We start from the raw sequence: 24,668 nt of genomic DNA, 5'->3' as shown, positions 1-24,668 counted from the left end.
AGAGAGCGCGCGCGCGCGAGAGGGCGACTGAGAGAGCGCGCGCGCGCGAGAGGGCGACTGAGAGAGCGCGCGCGCGCGAGAGGGCGACTGAGAGAGCGCGCGCGCGCGAGAGGGCGACTGAGAGAGCGCGCGCGCGCGAGAGGGCGACTGAGAGAGCGCGCGCGCGCGAGAGGGCGACTGAGAGAGCGCGCGCGCGCGAGAGGGCGACTGAGAGAGCGCGCGCGCGCGAGAGGGCGACTGAGAGAGCGCGCGCGCGCGAGAGGGCGACTTGGAGAGCGCGCGCGCGAGAGGGCGACTTGGAGAGCGCGCGCGCGAGAGGGCGACTTGGAGAGCGCGCGCGCGAGAGGGCGACTGAGAGAGCGCGCGCGCGAGAGGGCGACTGAGAGAGCGCGCGCGCGAGAGGGCGACTGAGAGAGCGCGCGCGCGAGAGGGCGACTGAGAGCGCGCGCGCGAGAGGGCGACTGAGAGAGCGCGCGCGCGAGAGGGCGACTGAGAGAGCGCGCGCGCGAGAGGGCGACTGAGAGAGCGCGCGCGCGCGAGAGGGCGACTGAGAGAGCGCGCGCGCGCGAGAGGGCGACTGAGAGAGCGCGCGCGCGCGAGAGGGCGACTGAGAGAGCGCGCGCGCGCGAGAGGGCGACTGAGAGAGCGCGCGCGCGCGCGAGAGGGCGACTGAGAGAGCGCGCGCGCGCGAGAGGGCGACTGAGAGAGCGCGCGCGCGAGAGGGCGACTGAGAGAGCGCGCGCGCGAGAGGGCGACAGAGAGAGCGCGCGCGCGAGAGGGCGAGAGAGAGAGCGCGCGCGCGAGAGGGCGAGAGAGAGAGCGCGCGCGCGAGAGGGCGAGAGAGAGAGCGCGCGCGCGAGAGGGCGAGAGAGAGAGAGCGCGCGCGAGAGGGCGCGAGAGGGCGCGAGAGAGAGCGCGCGCGCGCGACGTAGAGAAAGCACACGTGCGAGGGAGAGAGAAAGCACACCTGCGAGGGAGAGAGAAAGCACACCTGCGAGGGAGAGAGAAAGCACACCTGCGAGGGAGAGAGAAAGCACACCTGCGAGGGAGAGAGAGAACGCCCGCGAGGGAGAGAGAGCGCCCGCGAGGGAGAGAGAGAGCGCGCGAGGGCGAGAGAGAGGGCGCGAGGGCGAGAGAGAGGGCGCGAGGGCGAGAGAGAGGGCGCGAGGGCGAGAGAGAGAGGGCGTGGGCGAGAGAGAGAGGGCGTGGGCGAGAGAGAGCGCACGACGGCGAGAGAGAGCGCGCGCGCGAGAGGGCGACTTGGAGAGCGCGCGCGCGAGAGGGCGACTGAGAGAGCGCGCGCGCGAGAGGGCGACTGAGAGCGCGCGCGCGCGAGAGGGCGACTGAGAGCGCGCGCGCGCGAGAGGGCGACTGAGAGCGCGCGCGCGCGAGAGGGCGACTGAGAGCGCGCGCGCGCGAGAGGGCGACGGAGAGCGCGCGCGCGAGAGGGCGACTTGGAGAGCGCGCGCGCGAGAGGGCGACTTGGAGAGCGCGCGCGCGAGAGGGCGACTTGGAGAGCGCGCGCGCGAGAGGGCGACTTGGAGAGCGCGCGCGCGAGAGGGCGACTTGGAGAGCGCGCGCGCGACAGGGCGACTTGGAGAGCGCGCGCGCGAGAGGGCGACTTGGAGAGCGCGCGCGCGACAGGGCGACTTGGAGAGCGCGCGCGCGACAGGGCGACTTGGAGAGCGCGCGCGCGACAGGGCGACTTGGAGAGCGCGCGCGCGACAGGGCGACTTGGAGAGCGCGCGCGCGACAGGGCGACTGTGAGAGCGCGCGCGCGAGAGGGCGACTGTGAGAGGCGCGCGCGCGCGAGAGGGCGACTGAGAGAGCGCGCGCGCGAGAGGGCGACTGAGAGAGCGCGCGCGCGAGAGGGCGACTGAGAGAGCGCGCGCGCGAGAGGGCGACTGAGAGCGCGCGCGCGCGAGATGGCGACTGAGAGAGCGCGCGCGCGTGAGGGCGCCTGAGAGAGAGCGCGCGCGCGCGAGAGGGCGACTGAGAGAGCGCGCGCGCGCGAGAGGGCGACTTGGAGAGCGCGCGCGCGACAGGGCGACTTGGAGAGCGCGCGCGCGAGAGGGCGACTGAGAGAGCGCGCGCGCGAGAGGGCGACTGAGAGAGCGCGCGCGCGAGAGGGCGACTGAGAGCGCGCGCGCGCGAGATGGCGACTGAGAGAGCGCGCGCGCGTGAGGGCGCCTGAGAGAGAGCGCGCGCGCGCGAGAGGGCGACTGAGAGAGCGCGCGCGCGCGAGAGGGCGACTTGGAGAGCGCGCGCGCGACAGGGCGACTTGGAGAGCGCGCGCGCGACAGGGCGACTGTGAGAGCGCGCGCGCGAGAGGGCGACTGTGAGAGCGCGCGCGCGAGAGGGCGACTGTGAGAGCGCGCGCGCGAGAGGGCGACTGTGAGAGCGCGCGCGCGAGAGGGCGACTGTGAGAGCGCGCGCGCGAGAGGGCGACTGAGAGAGCGCGCGCGCGAGAGGGCGACTGAGAGAGCGCGCGCGCGCGCGAGAGGGCGACTGAGAGAGCGCGCGCGCGCGAGAGGGCGACTGAGAGAGCGCGCGCGCGCGAGAGGGCGACTGAGAGAGCGCGCGCGCGCGAGAGGGCGACTGAGAGAGCGCGCGCGCGCGAGAGGGCGACTGAGAGAGCGCGGGCGCGAGAGGGCGACTGAGAGAGCGCGGGCGCGAGAGGGCGACTGAGAGAGCGCGGGCGCGAGAGGGCGACTGAGAGAGCGCTGAGAGAGCGCGGGCGCGAGAGGGCGACTGAGAGAGCGCGGGCGCGAGAGGGCGACTGAGAGAGCGCGCGCGCGAGAGGGCGACTGAGAGAGCGCGCGCGCGAGAGGGCGACTGAGAGTGCGCGCGCGCGAGAGGGCGACTGAGAGTGCGCGCGCGCGAGAGGGCGAGAGAGAGAGCGCGCGCGCGAGAGGGCGAGAGAGAGAGCGCGCGCGCGAGAGGGCGAGAGAGAGAGCGCGCGCGCGAGAGGGCGAGAGAGAGAGAGCGCGCGCGAGAGGGCGCGAGAGAGAGCGCGCGCGCTGCGCGAGGTAGAGAAAGCACACGTGCGAGGGAGAGAGAAAGCACACGTGCGAGGGAGAGAGAAAGCACACCTGCGAGGGATAGAGAAAGCACACCTGCGAGGGAGAGAGAAAGCACACCTGCGAGGGAGAGAGAGAACGCCCGCGAGGGAGAGAGAGCGCCCGCGAGGGAGAGAGAGCGCCCGCGAGGGAGAGAGAGCGCCCGCGAGGGAGAGATAGAGCGCGCATGAGAGAGAGAGGGAGAGAGCGCGCGCGGGAGGGAGGGGGAGAGCGCGCGCGGGAGGGAGGGAGAGAGCGCGCGCGGGAGGGAGGGAGAGAGCGCGCGCGGGAGGGAGGGGGAGAGCGCGCGCGGGAGGGAGGGGGAGAGCGCGCGCGGGAGGGAGGGGGAGAGCGCGCGCGGGAGGGAGGGGGGAGAGCGCGCGCGGGAGGGAGGGGGAGAGCGCGCGCGGGAGGGAGGGGGAGAGCGCTCGCGGGAGGGAGGGGGAGAGCGCGCGCGGGAGGGAGGGGGGGAGAGCGCGCGCGGGAGGGAGGGGGAGAGCGCGCGCGGGAGGGAGGGGGAGAGCGCGCGCGGGAGGGAGGGAGAGAGCGCGCGGGAGGGAGGGAGAGAGCATGCATGCGTGAGGTAGAGGGAGATAGAGAACGCGCGCGTGCGAGGGCGAGAGAGAGCGCGCGCGCGTGCGAGGGCGAGAGAGAGCGCGCGCGGTGCGAGGGCGAGAGAGAGCGCGCGCGTGCGAGGGCGAGAGAGAGCGCGCGAGGGCGAGGGCGAGAGAGAGCGCGCGCGCGTGCGAGGGCGAGAGAGAGCGCGCGCGCGCGCGAGGGCGAGGGCGAGGGCGAGAGAGAGCGCGCGCGCGTGCGAGGGCGAGAGAGAGCGCGCGCGTGCGAGGGCGAGAGAGAGCGCGCGCGTGCGAGGGCGAGAGAGAGCGCGCGAGGGCGAGGGCGAGAGAGAGCGCGCGCGTGCGAGGGCGAGAGAGAGCGCGCGAGGGCGAGGGCGAGGGCGAGAGAGAGCGCGCGAGGGCGAGGGCGAGAGAGAGCGCGCAGCGTGCTGAGGGCGAGAGAGAGCGCGCGCGCGCGAGGGCGAGGGCGAGGGCGAGAGAGAGCGCGCGCGCGTGCGAGGGCGAGAGAGAGCGCGCGCGTGCGAGGGCGAGAGAGAGCGCGCGCGTGCGAGGGCGAGAGAGCGCGCGGAGGGCGAGGGCGAGAGAGAGCGCGCGCGTGCGAGGGCGAGAGAGAGCGCGCGAGGGCGAGGGCGAGGGCGAGAGAGAGCGCGCGAGGGCGAGGGCGAGGGCGAGAGAGAGCGCGCGAGGGCGAGGGCGAGGGCGAGAGAGAGGCGCGCGAGGGCGAGGGGCGAGGGCGAGAGAGAGCGCGCGAGGGCGAGGGCGAGGGCGCGCGAGGGCGAGAGAGAGCGCGCGAGGGCGAGGGCGAGAGAGAGCGCGCGAGGGCGAGGGCGAGAGAGAGCGCGCGAGGGCGAGGGCGAGAGAGAGCGCGCGAGGGCGAGGGCGAGAGAGAGCGCGCGAGGGCGAGGGCGAGAGAGAGCGCGCGAGGGCGAGGGCGAGAGAGAGCGCGCGAGGGCGAGAGAGAGCGCGCGAGGGCGAGAGAGAGCGCGCGAGGGCGAGGGCGAGAGAGAGCGCGCGAGGGCGAGGGCGAGAGAGAGCGCGCGAGGGCGAGGGCGAGAGAGAGCGCGCGAGGGCGAGGGCGAGAGAGAGCGCGCGAGGGCGAGGGCGTGGGCGAGAGAGAGCGCGCGAGGGCGAGGGCGTGGGCGAGAGAGAGCGCGCGAGGGCGAGGGCGTGGGCGAGAGAGAGCGCGCGAGGGCGAGGGCGTGGGCGAGAGAGAGCGCGCGAGGGCGAGGGCGTGGGCGAGAGAGAGCGCGCGAGGGCGAGGGCGTGGGCGAGAGAGAGCGCGCGAGGGCGAGGGCGTGGGCGAGAGAGAGCGCGCGAGGGCGAGGGCGTGGGCGAGAGAGAGCGCGCGAGGGCGAGGGCGTGGGCGAGAGAGAGCGCGCGAGGGCGAGGGCGTGGGCGAGAGAGAGCGCGCGAGGGCGACAGAGAGAGCGCGCGAGGGCGACAGAGAGAGCGCGCGCGCGAGAGGGCGACAGGGAGAGCGCGCGCGCGAGAGGGCGACAGGGAGAGCGCGCGCGCGAGAGGGCGACAGGGAGAGCGCGCGCGCGAGAGGGCGACAGGGAGAGCGCGCGCGCGAGAGGGCGACAGGGAGAGCGCGCGCGCGAGAGGGCGACAGGGAGAGCGCGCGCGCGAGAGGGCGACAGGGAGAGCGCGCGCGCGAGAGGGCGACAGGGAGAGCGCGCGCGCGAGAGGGGCGACAGGGAGAGCGCGCGCGCGAGAGGGCGACTTGGAGAGCGCGCGCGCGAGAGGGCGACTTGGAGAGCGCGCGCGCGAGAGGGCGACTTGGAGAGCGCGCGCGCGAGAGGGCGACTTGGAGAGCGCGCGCGAGAGGGCGACTTGGAGAGCGCGCTGCGCGAGAGGGCGACAGAGAGCGCGCGAGGGAGAGAGAGAGAGCGCGCGCGAGGGAGAGAGACAGCGCGCGAGGGAGGGAGGGAGAGAGCGCGTGCGGGGGAGGGAGGGAGAGAGCGCGCGCGGGAGGGAGGGAGAGAGCGCGCGCGGGAGGGAGGGGGAGAGCGCGCGCGGGAGGGAGGGGGAGAGCGCGCGCGGGAGGGAGGGGGAGAGCGCGCGCGGTAGGGAGGGGGAGAGCGCGCGCGGGAGGGAGGGGGAGAGCGCGCGCGGGAGGGAGGGGGAGAGCGCGCGCGGGAGGGAGGGGGAGAGCGCGCGCGGGAGGGAGGGGGAGAGCGCTCGCGGGAGGGAGGGGGAGAGCGCGCGCGGGAGGGAGGGGGAGAGCGCGCGCGGGAGGGAGGGGGAGAGCGCGCGCGGGAGGGAGGGGGGAGAGCGCGCGCGGGAGGGAGGGGGAGAGCGCGCGCGGGAGGGAGGGAGAGAGCGCGCGGGAGGGAGGGAGAGAGCATGCATGCGTGAGGTAGAGGGAGATAGAGAACGCGCGCGTGCGAGGGCGAGAGAGAGCGCGCGCGCGTGCGAGGGCGAGAGAGAGCGCGCGCGCGTGCGAGGGCGAGAGAGAGCGCGCGCGCGTGCGAGGGCGAGAGAGAGCGCGCGCGTGCGAGGGCGAGAGAGAGCGCGCGCGTGCGAGGGCGAGAGAGAGCGCGCGCGTGCGAGGGCGAGAGAGAGCGCGCGCGTGCGAGGGCGAGAGAGAGCGCGCGCGTGCGAGAGAGAGCGCGCGAGGGCGAGGGCGAGAGAGAGCGCGCGAGGGCGAGGGCGAGAGAGAGCGCGCGAGGGCGAGGGCGAGAGAGAGCGCGCGAGGGCGAGGGCGAGAGAGAGCGCGCGAGGGCGAGAGAGAGCGCGCGAGGGCGAGAGAGAGCGCGCGAGGGCGAGAGAGAGCGCGCGAGGGCGAGAGAGAGCGCGCGAGGGCGAGAGAGAGCGCGCGAGGGCGAGGGCGAGAGAGAGCGCGCGAGGGCGAGGGCGAGAGAGAGCGCGCGAGGGCGAGGGCGAGAGAGAGCGCGCGAGGGCGAGGGCGAGAGAGAGCGCGCGAGGGCGAGGGCGAGAGAGAGCGCGCGAGGGCGAGGGCGAGAGAGAGCGCGCGAGGGCGAGAGAGAGCGCGCGAGGGCGAGGGCGTGGGCGAGAGAGAGCGCGCGAGGGCGAGGGCGTGGGCGAGAGAGAGCGCGCGAGGGCGAGGGCGTGGGCGAGAGAGAGCGCGCGAGGGCGAGGGCGTGGGCGAGAGAGAGCGCGCGAGGGCGAGGGCGTGGGCGAGAGAGAGCGCGCGAGGGCGAGGGCGTGGGCGAGAGAGAGCGCGCGAGGGCGAGGGCGTGGGCGAGAGAGAGCGCGCGAGGGCGAGGGCGTGGGCGAGAGAGAGCGCGCGAGGGCGAGGGCGTGGGCGAGAGAGAGCGCGCGAGGGCGAGGGCGTGGGCGAGAGAGAGCGCGCGAGGGCGAGAAAGAGCGCGCGCGCGAGAGGGCGACAGAGAGAGCGCGCGCGCGAGAGGGCGACAGAGAGAGCGCGCGCGCGAGAGGGCGACAGAGAGAGCGCGCGCGCGAGAGGGCGACAGAGAGAGCGCGCGCGCGAGAGGGCGACAGAGAGAGCGCTGCGCGCGAGAGGGCGACAGAGAGAGCGCGCGCGCGAGAGGGCGACAGAGAGAGCGCGCGCGCGAGAGGGCGACAGAGAGAGCGCGCGCGCGAGAGGGCGACAGAGAGAGCGCGCGCGCGAGAGGGCGACAGAGAGAGCGCGCCGCGCGAGAGGGCCGCGCGCGAGAGGGCGACAGAGAGAGCGCGCGCGCGAGAGGGCGACTTGGAGAGCGCGCGCGCGAGAGGGCGACTTGGAGAGCGCGCGCGCGAGAGGGCGACTTGGAGAGCGCGCGCGCGAGAGGGCGACTTGGAGAGCGCGCGCGCGAGAGGGCGACTTGGAGAGCGCGCGCGCGAGAGGGCGACTGAGAGAGCGCGCGCGCGAGAGGGCGACTGAGAGAGCGCGCGCGCGAGAGGGCGACTGAGAGAGCGCGCGCGCGAGAGGGCGACTGAGAGAGCGCGCGCGCGAGAGGGCGACTGAGAGAGCGAGCGCGCGAGAGGGCGACTGAGAGAGCGCGCGCGCGAGAGGGCGACTGAGAGAGCGCGCGCGCGAGAGGGCGACTGAGAGAGCGCGCGCGCGCGCGAGAGGGCGACTGAGAGAGCGTGCGCGCGAGAGGGCGACTGAGAGAGAGCGCGCGCGAGAGGGCGAGAGAGAGAGCGCGCGCGCGAGAGGGCGACTGAGAGAGCGCGCGCGCGAGAGGGCGACTGAGAGAGCGCGCGCGCGAGAGGGCGACTGAGAGAGCGCGCGCGCGAGAGGGCGACTGAGAGAGCGCGCGCGCGAGAGGGCGACTGAGAGAGCGAGCGCGCGAGAGGGCGACTGAGAGAGCGCGCGCGCGAGAGGGCGACTGAGAGAGAGCGCGCGCGAGAGGGCGAGAGAGAGAGCGCGCGCGAGAGGGCGAGAGAGAGAGCGCGCGCGAGAGGGCGAGAGAGAGAGCGCGCGCGAGAGGGCGAGAGAGAGAGCGAGAGCGCGCGGCGCGCGAGGTAGAGAAAGCACACGTGCGAGGGAGAGAGAAAGCACACGTGCGAGGGAGAGAGAAAGCACACGTGCGAGGGAGAGAGAGAGCGCCCGCGAGGGAGAGAGAGCGCCCGCGAGGGAGAGAGAGCGCCCGCGAGGGAGAGAGAGCACGTGCGAGGGAGAGAGAGAGCGCGCGCGAGGGAGAGAGAGAGCGCGCGCGAGGGAGAGAGAGAGAGCGCGCGAGGGAGAGAGAGAGCGCGCGCGAGGGAGAGAGAGAGCGCGCGCGAGGGAGAGAGAGAGCGCGCGCGAGGGAGAGAGAGAGCGCGCGCGAGGGAGAGAGAGAGCGCGCGCGAGGGAGAGAGAGAGCGCGCGCGAGGGAGAGAGAGCAAGCGCGCGCGAGGGAGAGAGAGAGAGCGCGCGCGAGGGAGAGAGAGAGAGCGCGCGCGAGGGAGAGAGAGAGAGCGCGCGCGAGGGAGAGAGAGAGAGCGCGCGCATGAGGGAGAGAGGGAGAGAGCGCGCATGAGAGAGAGAGGGAGAGAGCGCGCATGAGAGAGAGAGAGAGGGAGAGAGCGCGCGCGGGAGGGAGGGAGTGCGCGCGCGGGAGGGAGGGAGAGAGCGCGCGCGGGAGGGAGGGAGAGAGCGCGCGCGGGAGGAGGGAGAGAGCGCGCGCGGGAGGGAGGGAGAGAGCGCGCGCGGGAGGGAGGGAGAGAGCGCGCGCGGGAGGGAGGGAGAGAGCGCGCGCGGGAGGGAGGGAGAGAGCGCGCGCGGGAGGTAGAGGGAGATAGAGAGCGCGCGCGTGCGAGGGTGAGAGAGAGAGGCGAGGGCGAGAGAGAGAGCGCGAGAGCGAGGGAGAGAGCGCGAGGGCGAGGGAGAGAGCGCGAGGGCGAGGGAGAGAGCGCGAGGGCGAGGGAGAGAGCGCGAGGGCGAGGGAGAGAGCGCGAGGGCGAGGGAGAGAGCGCGAGGGCGAGGGAGACAGCGCGAGGGCGAGGGAGACAGCGCGAGGGCGAGGGAGACAGCGCGAGGGCGAGGGAGACAGCGCGAGGGCGAGGGAGACAGCGCGAGGGCGAGGGAGACAGCGCGAGGGCGAGGGAGAGAGCGCGAGGGCGAGGGAGAGAGCGCGAGGGCGAGGGAGAGAGCGCGAGGGCGAGGGAGAGAGCGCGAGGGCGAGGGAGAGAGCGCGAGGGCGAGGGAAAGCGCGCGAGGGCGAGGGAGAACGCGCGAGGGCGAGGGCGAGAGAGAGCGCGCGAGGGCGAGAGAGAGCGCGCGCGTGCGAGGGCGAGAGAGAGAGCGCGAGGGCGAGAGTGAGAGCGCGAGGGCGAGGGAGAGAGCGCGAGGGCGAGGGAGAGAGCGCGAGGGCGAGGGAGAGAGCGCGAGGGCGAGGGAGAGCGCGCGAGGGCGAGGGAGAGCGCGCGAGGGCGAGAGAGAGCGCGCGAGGGCGAGGGCGAGAGCGAGAGAGAGCGCGCGAGGGCGAGAGAGAGCGCGCGCGTGCGAGGGCGAGAGAGAGAGCGCGAGGGCGAGAGTGAGAGCGCGAGGGCGAGGGAGAGAGCGCGAGGGCGAGGAGAGAGCGCGAGGGCGAGGGAGAGAGCGCGAGGGCGAGGGAGAGCGCGCGAGGGCGAGGGAGAGCGCGTGAGGGCGAGAGAGAACGCGCGAGCACGCACGTGGGTGAGCGCGCGAGGGCGAGGCGAGAGAGAGAGAGCGCGCGAGGGCGAGGGCGAGAGAGAGAGAGCGCGCGAGGGCGAGGGCGAGAGAGAGAGAGCGCGCGAGGGCGAGGGCGAGAGAGAGAGAGCGCGCGAGGGCGAGGGCGAGAGAGAGAGAGCGCGCGAGGGCGAGGCGAGAGAGAGAGAGCGCGCGAGGGCGAGGGCGAGAGAGAGCGCGCGAGGGCGAGGGCGAGAGAGAGCGCGCGAGGGCGAGAGAGAGCGCGCGAGGGCGAGAGAGAGCGCGCGAGGGCGAGAGAGAGCGCGCGAGGGCGAGAGAGAGCGCGCGAGGGCGAGAGAGAGCGCGCGAGGGCGAGAGAGAGCGCGCGAGGGCGAGAGAGAGCGCGCGAGGGCGAGAGAGAGCGCGCGAGGGCGAGAGAGAGCGCGCGAGGGCGAGGCGAGAGAGAGCGCGCGAGGGCGAGGGCGAGAGAGAGCGCGCGAGGGCGAGGGCGAGAGAGAGCGCGCGAGGGCGAGGGCGAGAGAGAGCGCGCGAGGGCGAGGGCGAGAGAGAGCGCGCGAGGGCGAGGCGAGAGAGAGCGCGCGAGGGCGAGGGCGAGAGAGAGCGCGCGAGGGCGAGGGCGAGAGAGAGCGCGCGAGGGCGAGAGAGAGCGCGCGAGGGCGAGAGAGAGCGCGCGAGGCGAGAGAGATCGCGCGAGGGGCGAGAGAGATCGCGCGAGGGCGAGAGAGATCGCGAGAGGGCGCGCGAGGGCGCGCGAGGGCGCGAGAGGGCGCGAGAGGGCGCGAGAGGGCGCGAGAGGGCGAGAGAGGGCGCGAGAGGGCGAGAGAGGGCGCGAGAGGGCGAGAGAGGGCGAGAGAGGGCGAGAGAGGGCGAGAGAGGGCGAGAGAGGGCGAGAGAGGGCGAGAGAGGGCGAGAGAGGGCGAGAGAGGGCGAGAGAGAGGGCGCGAGGGCGAGAGAGAGGGCGCGAGGGCGAGAGAGAGGGCGCGAGGGCGAGAGAGAGGGCGCGAGGGCGAGAGAGAGCGCGCGAGGGCGAGAGAGAGGGCGCGAGGGCGAGAGAGAGCGCGCGAGGGCGAGAGAGAGCGCGCGAGGGCGAGAGAGAGCGCGCGAGGGCGAGGGCGAGAGAGAGCGCGCGAGGGCGAGGGCGAGAGAGAGCGCGCGAGGGCGAGGGCGGAGAGAGCGCGCGCGAGGGCGAGGGCGAGAGAGAGCGCGCGAGGGCGAGGAGAGGGGCGAGGCGAGAGAGAGAGAGAGCGCGCGAGGGCGAGGGCGAGAGAGAGAGCGCGCGAGGGCGAGGGCGAGAGAGAGAGAGCGCGCGAGGGCGAGGGCGAGAGAGAGAGAGCGCGCGAGGGCGAGGGCGGAGAGAGAGAGAGCGCCGAGGGCGAGGGCGAGAGAGAGAGAGCGCGCGAGGGCGAGGGCGAGAGAGAGAGAGCGCGCGAGGGCGAGGGCGAGAGAGAAGAGAGCGCGCGAGGGCGAGGGCGAGAGAGAGAGAGCGCGCGAGGGCGAGGGCGAGAGAGAGAGAGAGAGGCGCGGAGGGCGAGGCGAGAGAGAGAGAGCGCGCGAGGGCGAGGGCGAGAGAGAGAGAGCGCGCGAGGGCGAGGGCGAGCGAGGGCGAGGGCGAGAGAGAGCGCGCGAGGGCGAGGGCGAGAGAGAGAGAGCGCGCGAGGGCGAGGCGAGAGAGAGAGAGCGCGCGAGGGCGAGGGCGAGAGAGAGAGAGCGCGCGAGGGCGAGGGCGAGAGAGAGAGAGCGCGCGAGGGCGAGGGCGAGAGAGAGAGAGCGCGCGAGGGCGAGGGCGAGAGAGAGAGAGCGCGCGAGGGCGAGGGCGAGAGAGAGAGAGCGCGCGAGGGCGAGGGCGAGAGAGAGAGAGCGCGCGAGGGCGAGGGCGAGAGAGAGAGAGCGCGCGAGGGCGAGGGCGAGAGAGAGAGAGCGCGCGAGGGCGAGGGCGAGAGGAGAGAGCGCGCGAGGGCGGAGGGCGAGAGAGAGAGAGCGCGCGAGAGGGCGAGGCGAGAGAGAGAGCGCGCGAGGGCGAGGGCGAGAGAGAGGGCGCGCGAGGCGAGGGCGAGAGAGAGAGGGCGCGCGAGGGCGAGAGAGGAGCGCGAGGGCGAGCGAGGGCGAGAGAGGGCGAGAGAGAGGGCGGAGAGAGGCGCGAGGGCGAGAGAGAGGCGCGAGGGCGAGAGAGAGGGCGCGAGAGGGAGAGAGAGGGCGCGAGGGCGAGAGAGAGGGCGAGAGGGCGAGAGAGAGGGCGAGAGAGGCGAGAGAGAGGGCGCGAGGGCGAGAGAGAGGGCGCGAGGGCGAGAGAGGGGGAGGGAGAGAGAGGGCGCGAGGGCGAGAGAGAGGGCGCGGAGGGCGAGAGAGAGGGCGCCGAGGGCGAGAGAGAGGGCGCGAGGGCGAGAGGGCGCGAGGGCGAGAGAGAGCGCGCGAGGGCGAGAGAGAGCGCGCGAGGGCGAGAGAGAGCGCGCGAGGGCGAGGGCGAGAGAGAGCGCGCGAGGGCGAGAGAGAGCGCGCGAGGGCGAGAGAGAGCGCGCGAGGGCGAGAGAGAGCGCGCGAGGGCGAGGGCGAGAGAGAGCGCGCGAGGGCGAGGGCGAGAGAGCGCGCGCGAGGGCGAGGGCGAGAGAGAGCGCGCGAGGGCGAGAGAGAGGGCGAGAGAGAGCGCGCGAGGGCGAGGGCGAGAGAGAGAGAGCGCGAGGGCGAGGGCGAGAGAGAGAGAGCGCGAGGGCGAGGGCGAGGGCGAGAGAGAGAGAGCGCGCGAGGGCGAGGGCGAGAGAGAGAGAGCGCGCGAGGGCGAGGGCGAGAGAGAGAGAGCGCGCGAGGGCGAGGGCGAGAGAGAGAGAGCGCGCGAGGGCGAGGGCGAGAGAGAGAGAGCGCGCGAGGGCGAGGGCGAGGGCGAGAGAGAGCGCGCGAGGGCGAGGGCGAGAGAGAGCGCGCGAGGGCGAGGGCGAGAGAGAGCGCGCGAGGGCGAGGGCGAGAGAGAGCGCGCGAGGGCGAGAGAGAGCGCGCGAGGGCGAGGGCGAGAGAGAGCGCGCGAGGGCGAGGGCGAGAGAGAGCGCGCGAGGGCGAGGGCGAGAGAGAGCGCGCGAGGGCGAGGGCGAGAGAGAGCGCGCGAGGGCGAGGGCGAGAGAGAGCGCGCGAGGGCGAGAGAGAGCGCGCGAGGGCGAGAGAGAGCGCGCGAGGGCGAGAGAGAGCGCGCGAGGGCGAGAGAGAGCGCGCGAGGGCGAGAGAGAGCGCGCGAGGGCGAGAGAGGGCGCGCGAGGGCGAGAGAGGGCGCGCGAGGGCGAGAGAGGGCGCGCGAGGGCGCGCGAGAGGGCGCGAGAGGGCGCGAGAGGGCGAGGGAGGGCGAGGGAGGGCGAGGGAGGGCGAGGGAGGGCGAGGGAGGGCGAGCGAGGGCGAGCGAGGGCGAGCGAGGGCGCGCGCGGGCGAGAGAGAGGGCGCGCGGGCGAGAGAGAGGGCGCGCGGGCGAGAGAGAGGGCGCGCGGGCGAGAGAGAGGGCGCGAGGGCGAGAGAGAGGGCGCGAGGGCGAGAGAGAGGGCGCGAGGGCGAGAGAGAGGGCGCGAGGGCGATAGAGAGCGCGCGAGGGCGAGAGAGAGCGCGCGAGGGCGAGAGAGAGCGCGCGAGGGCGAGAGAGAGGGCGCGAGGGCGAGAGAGAGCGCGCGAGGGCGAGAGAGAGCGCGCGAGGGCGAGAGAGAGCGCGCGAGGGCGAGAGAGAGCGCGCGCGCGAGGGCGAGAGAACGCGCGCGCGAGGGCGAGAGAACGCGCGCGCGAGGGCGAGAGAACGCGCGCGCGAGGGCGAGAGAACGCGCGCGAGGGCGAGAGAGAACGCGCGCGAGGGCGAGAGAGAACGCGCGCGAGGGCGAGAGAGAACGCGCGCGAGGGCGAGAGAGAACGCGCGCGAGGGCGAGAGAGAACGCGCGCGAGGGCGAGAGAGAGCGCGCGCGAGGGCGAGAGAGAGCGCGCGCGAGGGCGAGAGAGAGCGCGCGCGAGGGCGAGAGAGAGCGCGCGCGAGGGCGAGAGAGAGGCGCGCGCGAGGGCGAGAGAGCGCGGACGAGAGAGCGCGGACGAGAGAGCGCGGACGAGAGAGCGCGGACGAGAGAGCGCGGACGAGAGAGCGCGGACGAGAGAGCGCGGACGAGAGAGCGCGGACGAGAGAGGCGCGCGCGAGGGCGAGAGAGAGGCGCGCGCGAGGGCGAGAGAGAGCGTGCGAGAGCGAGGGCGAGAGAGCGCGGGCGAGAGCGCGCGGGCGAGGGCGAGAGAGAGCGCGCGCGAGGGCGAGAGAGAGGCGCGGGCGAGGGCGAGAGAGAGGCGCGGGCGAGGGCGAGAGAGAGGCGCGGGCGAGGGCGAGAGAGAGGCGCGGGCGAGGGCGAGAGAGCGCGGGCGAGGGCGAGAGAGAGCGGGCGAGGGCGAGAGAGAGCGGGCGAGGGCGAGAGAGCGCGGGCGAGAGGGCGCGGGCGAGAGGGCGAGAGGGCGCGGGCGAGAGGGCGCGGGCGAGAGGGCGAGAGCGCGCGCGCGCGAGGGCGAGAGAGAGCGCGCGCGAGGGCGAGAGAGAGCGCGCGCGAGGGCGAGAGAGAGCGCGCGCGAGGGCGAGAGAGAGCGCGCGCGAGGGCGAGAGAGAGCGGGCGCGAGGGCGAGAGAGCGCGGGCGAGAGAGCGCGGGCGAGAGAGCGCGGGCGAGAGAGCGCGGGCGAGAGAGCGCGGGCGAGAGAGCGCGGGCGAGGGCGAGAGCGCGGGTGAGAGCGCGGGCGAGAGCGAGAGCGAGGGCGAGAGAGCGCGGGCGAGAGCGAGGGCGAGAGAGCGCGGGCGAGAGCGAGGGCGAGAGAGCGCGGGCGAGAGCGAGAGAGAGCGCGCGCGAGGGCGTGAGAGAGCGGGCGAGGGCGAGAGAGAGCGAGGGCGAGAGAGCGCGGGCGAGAGAGCGAGGGCGAGAGAGCGCGGGCGAGAGAGCGCGGGCGAGAGAGCGCGGGCGAGAGAGCGCGGGCGAGAGAGCGCGGGCGAGAGAGCGCGGGCGAGAGAGCGCGGGCGAGGGCGAGAGAGAGGCGCGCGCGAGGGCGAGAGAGAGGCGCGCGCGAGGGCGAGAGAGAGGCGCGCGCGAGGGCGAGAGAGAGGCGCGCGCGAGGGCGAGAGAGAGCGCGCGCGAGGGCGAGAGAGAGCGCGCGCGAGGGCGAGAGAGAGCGGGCGCGAGGGTGAGAGAGAGCGGGCGCGAGGGTGAGAGAGAGCGGGCGCGAGGGCGAGAGAGAGCGAGGGCGAGAGAGCGCGGGCGAGAGAGCGCGGGCGAGGGCGAGAGAGAGGCGCGCGCGAGGGCGAGAGAGAGGCGCGCGCGAGGGCGAGAGAGAGGCGCGCGCGAGGGCGAGAGAGAGCGCGCGCGAGGGCGAGAGAGAGCGCGCGCGAGGGCGAGAGAGAGCGCGCGCGAGGGCGAGAGAGAGCGGGCGCGAGGGCGAGAGAGAACGGGGGCGAGGGCGAGAGAGAACGCGGGCGAGGGCGAGAGAGAACGCGCGCGAGGGCGAGAGAGAGCGCGCGCGAGGGCGAGAGAGAGCGGGCGCGAGGGCGAGAGAGAGCGTGCGAGAGCGAGGGCGAGAGAGTGCGGGCGAGAGAGCGCGCGCGAGGGCGAGAGAGAGCGCGCGCGAGGGCGAGAGAGAGCGCGCGCGAGGGCGAGAGAGAGCGCGCGCGAGGGCGAGAGAGAACGCGCGCGAGGGCGAGAGAGAACGCGCGCAAGGGCGAGAGAGAACGCGCGCAAGGGCGAGAGAGAACGCGCGCAAGGGCGAGAGAGCGCGGGCGAGAGAGCGCGGGCGAGAGACCGAGGGCGAGAGAGTGCGGGCGAGAGAGAGCGCGCGCGAGGGCGAGAGAGAGCGCGCGCGAGGGCGAGAGAGAGCGCGCGCGAGGGCGAGAGAGAGCGCGCGCGAGGGCGAGAGAGAGCGGGCGCGAGGGCGAGAGAGAGCGGGCGCGAGAGCGCGGGCGAGAGAGCGCGGGCGAGAGAGCGCGGGCGAGAGAGCGCGCGCGAGGGCGAGAGAGAGCGCGGGCGAGGGCGAGAGAGCGCGGGCGAGAGAGCGCGGGCGAGAGAGCGCGGGCGAGAGAGCGCGGGCGAGAGAGCGCGGACGAGAGAGCGCGGACGAGAGAGAGGCGCGCGCGAGGGCGAGAGAGAGGCGCGCGCGAGGGCGAGAGAGAGGCGCGCGCGAGGGCGAGAGAGAGGCGCGCGCGAGGGCGAGGGAGAGGGGCGAGAGAGAGGCGCGCGCGAGGGCGAGAGAGAGGCGCGCGCGAGGGCGAGAGAGAGCGCGCGCGAGGGCGAGAGAGAGCGCGCGCGAGGGCGAGAGAGCGCGGGCGAGAGAGCGCGGGCGAGAGAGCGCGGGCGAGAGAGCGCGGGCGAGAGAGCGCGGGCGAGAGCGCGCGCGCGAGGGCGAGAGAGAGGCGCGCACGAGAGAGCGCGGGCGAGAGAGCGCGGGCGAGAGCGCGCGGGCGAGAGCGCGCGGGCGAGGGCGAGAGCGCGCGGGCGAGGGCGAGGGCGAGAGCGAGGGCGAGAGCGAGGGCGAGAGCGAGGGCGAGAGGGCGAGGGCGAGAGAGCGCGGGCGAGAGCGCGGGTGAGAGCGAGGGAGAGAGAGCGCGGGCGAGAGCGCGGGCGAGACAGAGAGCGCGAGACAGAGAGCGCGCGACAGAGAGCGCGCGACAGAGAGCGCGCGACAGAGAGCGCGCGACAGAGAGCGCGCGACAGAGAGCGCGCGACAGAGAGCGCGCGACAGAGAGCGCGCGACAGAGAGCGCGCGACAGAGAGCGCGCGACAGAGAGCGCGCGACAGAGAGCAAAAAAGCACATGAGACTGAGGGATTGTGGGTGTGGGAGAAACAGAGAGAGGGATGGGGTCATGAAAGAGAAGGGGAGCAGTACAATGTGAGATTGAGAGGAGAGAGAGGGGCAGAGAGGAGGCGAGGGATGGGCATGAGGGGGTAAGAGGGAGAATTCACACACACTTTACCTCTTTCCTCTGCACCTCCAGAGCTGCAACTTTCTTTTCCAGGATTTCCATCATGTTTTTGTCAACAGGGTCTTGTTGGTCTGTTGTTTTTGCATTCTGCAAAATGGGGAAACATCAATAATTTATAAACCCACAACACACCCAACGACCCAGCTCAGAGTTCCCTGTTCAGGGGAACATCCAACAATACTCACGCAGCAATTCACCAGCATCCGCAGTTTTTAAAATTTATTATAGTAATGTTTCCTCTACGTGATTAAAAATTAATCGTTTCCCCTACACTGTCTCCATCAAACACTCCCAGAAGAGGGATAGCACAGAATTAGATATAGAGTAAAGGCTCCACTACACTATCCCCATCAAACACTCCCAGGATAGGGACAGCACAGGGTTAGATGCAGAGTAAAGCTCCCTCTACACTGTCCCCCATCAAAATGTTTAAAACTCCCAGACTGGATTTCACAAACATCTCCTTGAACTGAAGGTAAAATTGAGAATTCCGGAACTACACCAGTCTTTCAGATTCCCCTAGATTGTGGGAAGGTTCCAATGGATTGGAGAGTAGTGAGTAATGCACCTAACACTATGGGCAATTTAGCATGGCCAATTCACCTGAGCTGCACATCTTTGGACAGTGGGAGGAAACCGGAGCACTCGGAGGAAACCCACGCAGACACAGGGAGAATGTGCAAACCCCACACAGACAGTCGCCCGAGGCCGGAATCGAACCCAGGTCCCTGGCGCTGTGAGGCAGCAGTGCTAACCACTGAGCCACCCTGTCTAGAATGGGCAAGTTGTCACATCAGGGAAAGCTTGGATAGGCTGGACTCCATTTCATGGGAGTTTAGAAGTGTTGAGGGGTGTTTTGATTGAAGTGTGTGAGCGGTCTGAACAAGGTGGGCTTAGAAAGGGCATTTCCTCTTGTGGGTCAGGCCAGGACTAGAGGACACTGTCTCTAACTTTGGGCTCGCTCTTTCAGGACGGAGATGCGGGGAACTGCTTTTTCTGAGGGTTCAGCAATTTTGGAACTAGCTCCCTCAGGAGGCACGAAGCAAGGTCACGGAGGAAGAAAATTGAGGGCTCTCAGGAGTATCTGGGATGGAGAAACACAGAGCTTGGATGATGGAGCAGGCTGGAGGGACTGAACGGAGTGGGAGGAGAGAGACCCCATTGTCCTTTTCTACATTGGCACCAACACCATCAGCAGGAGGGTCTGCCAAACTAATTGGAACACTGGGAGCAGAATTATTGGAACACTGGGAGCAGAATTAAAAAGCAGAACTTCTAAAGGAATACTTTCTAACTGACTCCCCGAGCCAGGCAAACTGACACAAGTTAAATATAGTTAAAGAGTTAAAGCAATGACTGTAAGTTTGCTGAGGGTGGAATGCAATGGGTTATAGTTCATGTGACACCAGCTCCAGAAGTGACCTGTTGTGATAGTATTGAGCTTGAACAGTGTGAGGACCAGTGTCCTGAACAGACAATAAGTGGAGATGTGGAGAGGGCAATAAACCAAACCGAGGTTGAGAGGTGGGGTGCGGGAGAGCAGAAACATTTACAAAGGCTTACAAGGCAAAGAGAGACACCAGCATTGCACAAGAACTGCTTTAGGTAATGATTTTTTTGCACATTCTCCCCGTGTCTGTGTGGGTCTCCTCCGGGTGCTCCGGTTTCCTCACACAGTCCAAAGATGTGCAGGTCAGGTGGATTGGCCATGCTAAGGTGTCCCGTAGGGTCCAGCGATGTGAAAGGTGGATGGATTAGCCGTGGGAAATGCAGGGTTACAGGAATAGGGTAGGGGAATGGGACTGGGTGGGATGTTCTGTGGACTCACTGGGCCAAATGGCTTTCATCCGCACTGTAGAGATTCTATGGTACCCAGAGTTGGAGGGGGAAGGACAGACTAGACAAACAGCAGTAAATAGGGGCAAAAGTGGGAAAATCCAATGCAAAATTATTGGATCCCTACAGGAATTAAATCGGAACAAAATAAATAAACGTACAACGGGAGGTCGATTAATGAATCTTACAGTCATTGGGGAGACAAGGTTATATGATCAAAGTGAGAAACTAAATCTTCAGGTGTCTGGGATTTTCCCAAAAGGAAACGTCTGTGGAGCAACTTTGCTGGGATGAGACAGAACACACATGGCAGCAAGAAATGATCTTAGATCAGAAGATGTAGAATCCAGATGGGCAGAATGGCCTCCCAATTTGGATATATTCTCCAATGGGACAACCACTTCATAACATTCATCCCAGAACAGTCTAACTTTAAGTTTCTCACGTGGAGATATTTGTCTTACAGAGTGTGTGATGTGGATTTCTTGAGATAAACACGTCCAATAACTGTCACTACAATCATACTCCGATTGGAGAATACACACCTGATATTAGTGACTCCCAGTGAAGGTGCTGTAGGACACAAGGTGGAACAAAACTCAGTGGGCAAGTCAAGTCTCAGTGCCATTGCCCCGAATGTAAGAGTCCATCTTCAGATTTCACAACCATTGGAGTGAAACCAGAGTGTACCATTACCCTGCATTGACCCACCCATACCATATTGATGCAAGGCCAAGGTGGCACAGCAATGCCTCTCCTTCCTCAGGAAGCTCCGCATGTCTGTAAGGACTCTCACCAACTTTTATCATTAACAATCACACAACACCAGGTTATAGCCCAACAGGTTCATTTGGAATCGCTAGCTTTTGAGACACTGCCTCTTCATCTTCCACAAATACCTGAAGGAGCAGCTAGTGCTTCCAAATAACCCTCTTGGACTATAACCTGGTGTTAACTTTGTCCATCCCAGTCTATCACCGGCACCTCCAACTCACAACTGATATAGGTGGGCCATAAAAACGAATTCTACCTGGATAGGTCACAGCTTAGTACGGCAACTGCTCTGCCCAGGACTGTAAGAAACTACAGGGAGTTGTGAACACAGCCCAGTCCATCACACAAACCAGCCTTCCATCCATTGACTCCATCGACACCTCCCACTGCCTCAGGCAGGCTACCAACATCATCAAAGACCCCTGGTTATAATCTAACCCACCCTCTTCCATCAGGCAGAAGATACAAAAGCTTAAACACACGTACCAACAGCTTCTGCCCCGCTGTTATTAGACTGCTGAATGAACCTCTCAAATTTCAAAGTTAATATTGACATGATTCTCTGAGCACCTTCTCTTGCATCCCTCCCTCTGCTCTATTACCCGAATGGACTTTGTATGGTATAGTCTGCCTGGATTCATGCAAAACAAATATTTTCACTGTACATAGGCACATGTGACAACAATACATCAAATCAATTATTGATGAGGAGGGATGGCAGAGTGGGAGGGGGTGCAGAAAAAGAGAGACCAAGCCAAAGAGGGGGCAGAGCAGTAGACATGATCTATAGGGACTTCAGCAAGGCGTTCAACAAGGTTCCCCATGGGAGACTAGTTAGCCAGGTTAGATCTCATGGAATAAAGGGAGAACTAGCCATTTGGATACAGAACTGGCTCAAAAAGGTAGAAGAGAGAGGGTGGTGGTGGAGGGTTGTTTTTCAGACTAGAGGCCTGTGACCAGTGGAGTGCCACCAGGATCGGTGCTGGGTCCACTATTGTTCAACATTTATATAAATGATTTGGATGTGAACATAGTTAGTAACTTTGCAGATGACACCAAAATTGGAGGTGTAGTGGACAGCGAAGGTACCTCAGATTACAACAGGATCTGGACCAGATGGGTCAATGGGCTGAGGAGTAGCAGCTGGAGTTTAATTCGGATAAATGCGAGGTGCTGCATTTTAGGAAAGCAAATCTTAGCAGGACTTATACACTTTATGGTAAGGTCCTGGGGAGTGTTGCTGAACAAAGTGACCTTGGAGTGCAGGTTCATAGCTCCTTGAAAGTGGAGTCGCAGGTAGATAGGATAGTGAAGAAGGCGTTTGGTATGCTTTCCTTTATTGGTCAGAGTATTGAGTACAGGAGTTGGGAGATCATGGTGCGGCTGTACAGGACATTGGTTAGGCCACTGTTGGAATACTGTGAGCAATTCTGGTCTCCTTCCTATCAGAAACATGTTGTGAAACTTGAAAAGGTTCAGAAAGGATTTATAAGGATGTTGCCAGGGTTGGAGGGTTTGAGCTTTCGGGAGAGGTTGAATAGGCTGGGGCTCTTTTCCCTGGAGTGTCAGAGGCTGAGGGGTGACCTTATGAAAGTTTATAAAATCACTGGGGACATGGATTGGATTAATAGATAAAGTCTTTTCCCTGGGGTGGGGGAGTCCAGAACTAGAGGGCATAGGTTTAGGGTGAGAGGGGAATGAGAGGGGAAAGATATAAACGGACCTAAGGGGCAACTTTTTCATGCTGAGGGTGGTACGTGTATGGAATGTGCTGCCAGAGGAAGTGGTGGAGGCTGGTACAATTACAACATTTAAAAGGCATCTGGATGGGTATATGAATAGGAAGGGTTTGGAGGGATATGGACCAAATGTTGGCAAATGCGACTACATTAATTTAGGATACCTGGTCAGCATGGACAAGTTGGACCGAAGGTCTGTTTCCATGCTGTACATCTCTATGTACAGGTTAGATGAATTGGCATGTTAAATTGTCCATAGTGTTCTGGGATGTGTAGGTTATTTGGATTAGTCAGGGGCAAATGTAGAGTAATAGGGTAAGGGAATGGGTCTGGGTGGGTTCCTCTTCGGAAGGATCAGTGTGAACTTGTTGGGTCAAATGGCCTGTTCCCACACTGTAGAGATTGTGTTCTGTTCTTTGCAGAATGGAAGTCTGGTTTACAAATGAATGGGATCAGTATTGTGTCATTCACAAGTTGCTGGAGACTGTCTCACTGCAGCTTGTGGTTGACGTGGTCACTGGGTTTTCCCACATGATAACGCTCCCAAGATACTTTGAGATCTTCCGAGGTTGTGACAGGTGCTACAGAGCTGCAAACCACTCCCCACAGGAAAGGCACGGGTGGGTGTAGTGGGTCGTGCCCCCGGGACTGAGACGTTACTGACCTGCTGGAGAGCTGCTCCTTCCAGTGGCTTGACTACGGGCTCCTCTTTGGAGACCACCGCAAGTGTGGGAACTGCCTGGTCCAGCTCCCTCTGCTGCACCCGCTCCGCCATCATTTTCTTCAACTTCAGGTTCTCGTGCCTGGAGTGAGGCGAGGGGCCGGGAGGGGTGAGAATTAAAAAGGACACAGCTGAAAAGGTGCGAGGAATCTCTGTTTCACCGAATCCCTTTCATTTCGTTTTACCGACGATCACACAGAGCGTTCGGAGGAAGGACCATCCTCCCAAAAGGGTGGGCTGGACCTGGTGATCTTCCATTCTTTGAAATGGTAGGGGAGGTGGGCTTCCTTCCATCTTTGACCAACCCACCTCCTAATGGTCCCCACCAGCCTGAGTGGGGTTAAATCCTGAGCGTTATCTCTTCCTCTCTCCATAGCTGCTGATCAACATTTAGGGAAATATCGGCTGGAATACTAGCCAGAAACCTGTTGGGCCAAATGGCCTGTATCCACACTGTAGGGATTCTGTTCTCAATACTAGGTCTAGAATCTGTACTCAATTCCAAAGGATACCATTCAATGACTAGCAGACTGGGAATAGACACTGGGGGGTGTGCAGGGAGTATTTGGAGCTGGAAATCTCCCCACTGAGGGGAGCTCAAGGAGCATGAGGGGTCTCGGACCAAAGGGTGTAATCTCCAAGTAAGTCCATTTCGGACAGAGATTGAGGAGGAATTTCTTCTCTTTGAGGAGAGTGAATCTGGGGAATTCTTCACCACACAGGGTAGTGGAGGCTGGGTCATTCAGTATATTCAGAACCAAAATGGACAAGTCTATAAGTCAGTCAAAGGGATCAAGGGTTATGGGAAAAACGACAGGCAAGTGGAGTTGAAGATTATCAGAGCAGCCACGAGGATGTTGGTTGGCACAAAGTCTTGATGGGCTGAATGGCTTACTTCTGTCTTATGGGCTAGAAAATGGGGGAAGATGCAAGCTGGCGGACAGAGAGTGCTGGGTTGAGGGGTGGCACTGTCGCAGGACATTGGGAGCGGGGTGGGGGTAGGTCACTCTGCCCCTCTAGCGTGCTCTGCTGGTCAGTAAGTCATATCTGATCGGATTCCTCCACATCCCCACCCACCCTCAATGACCTCTCACCCCTCCCTTCTTGTCAAGGATCAAATCAGCTCTTCCTTAAAAATACTAAAAGACTCTGCTTCCCTGCCTTTCATGGAAGAGAAAGTTCCAAAAACGTACAACTCTCAGGAAAAAAAAGATATTTCTTGTCTTGGTCTTAAATGGGTGACTCCTTATTTCTCATGATTCGGAGATGCCGGTGTTGGACTGGGATGGACAAAGTTAAAAATCACAACACCAGGTTATAGTCCAACAGGTTTAATTGGAAGCACACTAGCTTTCAGAGCAACGCTATCAAATGATGAAGGAGCTAGTGTGCTTCCAATTAAACCTGTTGGACTCTAGCCTGGTGTTGTGTGATTTTTATCCTTATTTCTCAACAGTGATCCCTAGCTCTACACCCTCCCACGAGGGAAAATGTCTCGTCTGAGCAGATAGTGAGTCATCGGCTCAAGTCCTACTCCAGAGACCGTTCCTAGGCTGACATCCCCAGTGCAGCACTGAGGGGAGAGGGGTGGGCAGTACTGTCAGAGATGCTATTGTTCAATGGGCATTCCCCTTTGGGACTCTGGGACATTGGCCATCCCTCGATATATGTAAAAATAACAAAAAGATGACCTGGTTATTCCCACATTGTTTACAGTGTGAAAATTACTGGGACGAAGGAAGAAAGATTAAACAAGTTCAGTCCATAACCACTGGGGTTTAGAAAAAGGAGGCGATGATCTTAATGAAACATCAGGTGGTCCAGAGGGGCCTGATTAGGCAGAGGGTATTCTCCACTTGTTGGAGAGACCAAAACTAGAGAATAAGAGACCTCCCTTTTAAGACAGAGATGATACAGCCATACAGCGTGGAAACAGACCCTTCGGTCCAACCAGTCCATGCTGACCATGTTCCCAAACTAAACTAGTCTCACCACCTGCCTGCTCCTGGTCCATATCCCTCTAAACCTTTCCTATCCATGAATTTATCCAAATGCCTTTTAAACATTGTAATTGTACCCACATCCATCACTTGCTCCGCAAGTTCATTCCACACACGAACCGCCCTCTGTGTTAAAAAAATTGCCCCTTGTGTCTTTTTTAAAATCTTTCTCCTCTCAAATGTGCCCCCTAGTTTTAAAATTTCTCACCCCAAGGAAAAGACACCTATCATTCACCCTATCCATGTCCCTCATGATTGTATAAGCCTCTATAAGGTTACCCCTCAACCTCCTACACTCCAGTGAAAAATGCCCCAGCCCATCCAGCCCCTCCTCATATTGTTTAATATCAATCTCAGACTAACAAATCCTCCACCGCTGGGTCTTTAAGTTTATTTGAGAATAACTTGGATAGATGCCTGACAGACAGAGGGTTATGGTGGGCAGACAGGAAGGTGCAGTGACAGCACAACTAGTGCAGTGGGCTTGATGGGCTGATTGGCCTTTCCTGCCCACGTTTCCTACACGAACAGCGGTGACTTTTCGAAACAAGTACTTCACCGGCTGTCAAAGGCTTCAGGAAATCCCAAGGTAGGAAAAGGTGCTACCGGAATGCAGTTCCTTCATTATTGTAAGAGATAGACTGTCAACGTACTTCATCTTCTCCATCATCTGGTTCTTGTCATCCAGGTCATGGTCCAGCTTCCACCGAAGATCTGCATTCTCTTTACGGAGCTGTTCACAAAGGGTCTGGGAGGGAGAGAGTGAGAGAGAGTGAGAGAGAGTGAGAGAGAGTGAGAGAGAGTGAGAGAGAGTGAGAGAGAGTGAGAGAGAGTGAGAGAGAGTGAGAGAGAGTGAGAGAGAGTGAGAGAGAGTGAGAGAGAGTGAGAGAGAGTGAAAAAGAGAGAAAGAGAAAGGAGAAAAAGAGAGAAAGAGAAAGGAGAAAAAGAGAGA

At 66.0% G+C, this 24,668-nt stretch overlaps 1 protein-coding gene across 5 annotated transcripts in view; it reads right to left on the bottom strand.

The window, feature by feature from the left end:
* Positions 1 to 24,668, bottom strand: part of tnip1 (TNFAIP3 interacting protein 1) — a 146,053-nt gene that overhangs the window by 31,164 nt on the left and 90,221 nt on the right. For all 5 annotated transcript variants that reach the window (XM_087995110.1, XM_087995107.1, XM_087995111.1 and 2 more), the window contains exons 7-9: positions 24,370 to 24,464; positions 21,660 to 21,798; positions 16,638 to 16,733 (exon numbers count right to left, since the gene is read on the bottom strand). In XM_087995110.1, coding sequence (XP_087851236.1) covers positions 16,638 to 16,733; positions 21,660 to 21,798; positions 24,370 to 24,464 — 330 coding nt within the window. The remainder of the gene's footprint in view (positions 1 to 16,637; positions 16,734 to 21,659; positions 21,799 to 24,369; positions 24,465 to 24,668) is intronic.

The sequence above is a fragment of the Chiloscyllium plagiosum genome, unplaced genomic scaffold (assembly GCF_037043375.1).
Source record: "Chiloscyllium plagiosum isolate Xiang-an unplaced genomic scaffold, Cpla_swu_hap1 HiC_scaffold_16, whole genome shotgun sequence".
Classification (NCBI taxonomy): Eukaryota; Metazoa; Chordata; class Chondrichthyes; order Orectolobiformes; family Hemiscylliidae; genus Chiloscyllium; species Chiloscyllium plagiosum.
Note: the sequence above shows the minus strand (reverse complement) of the source record. Positions and strands in the feature narration are given on the sequence as shown.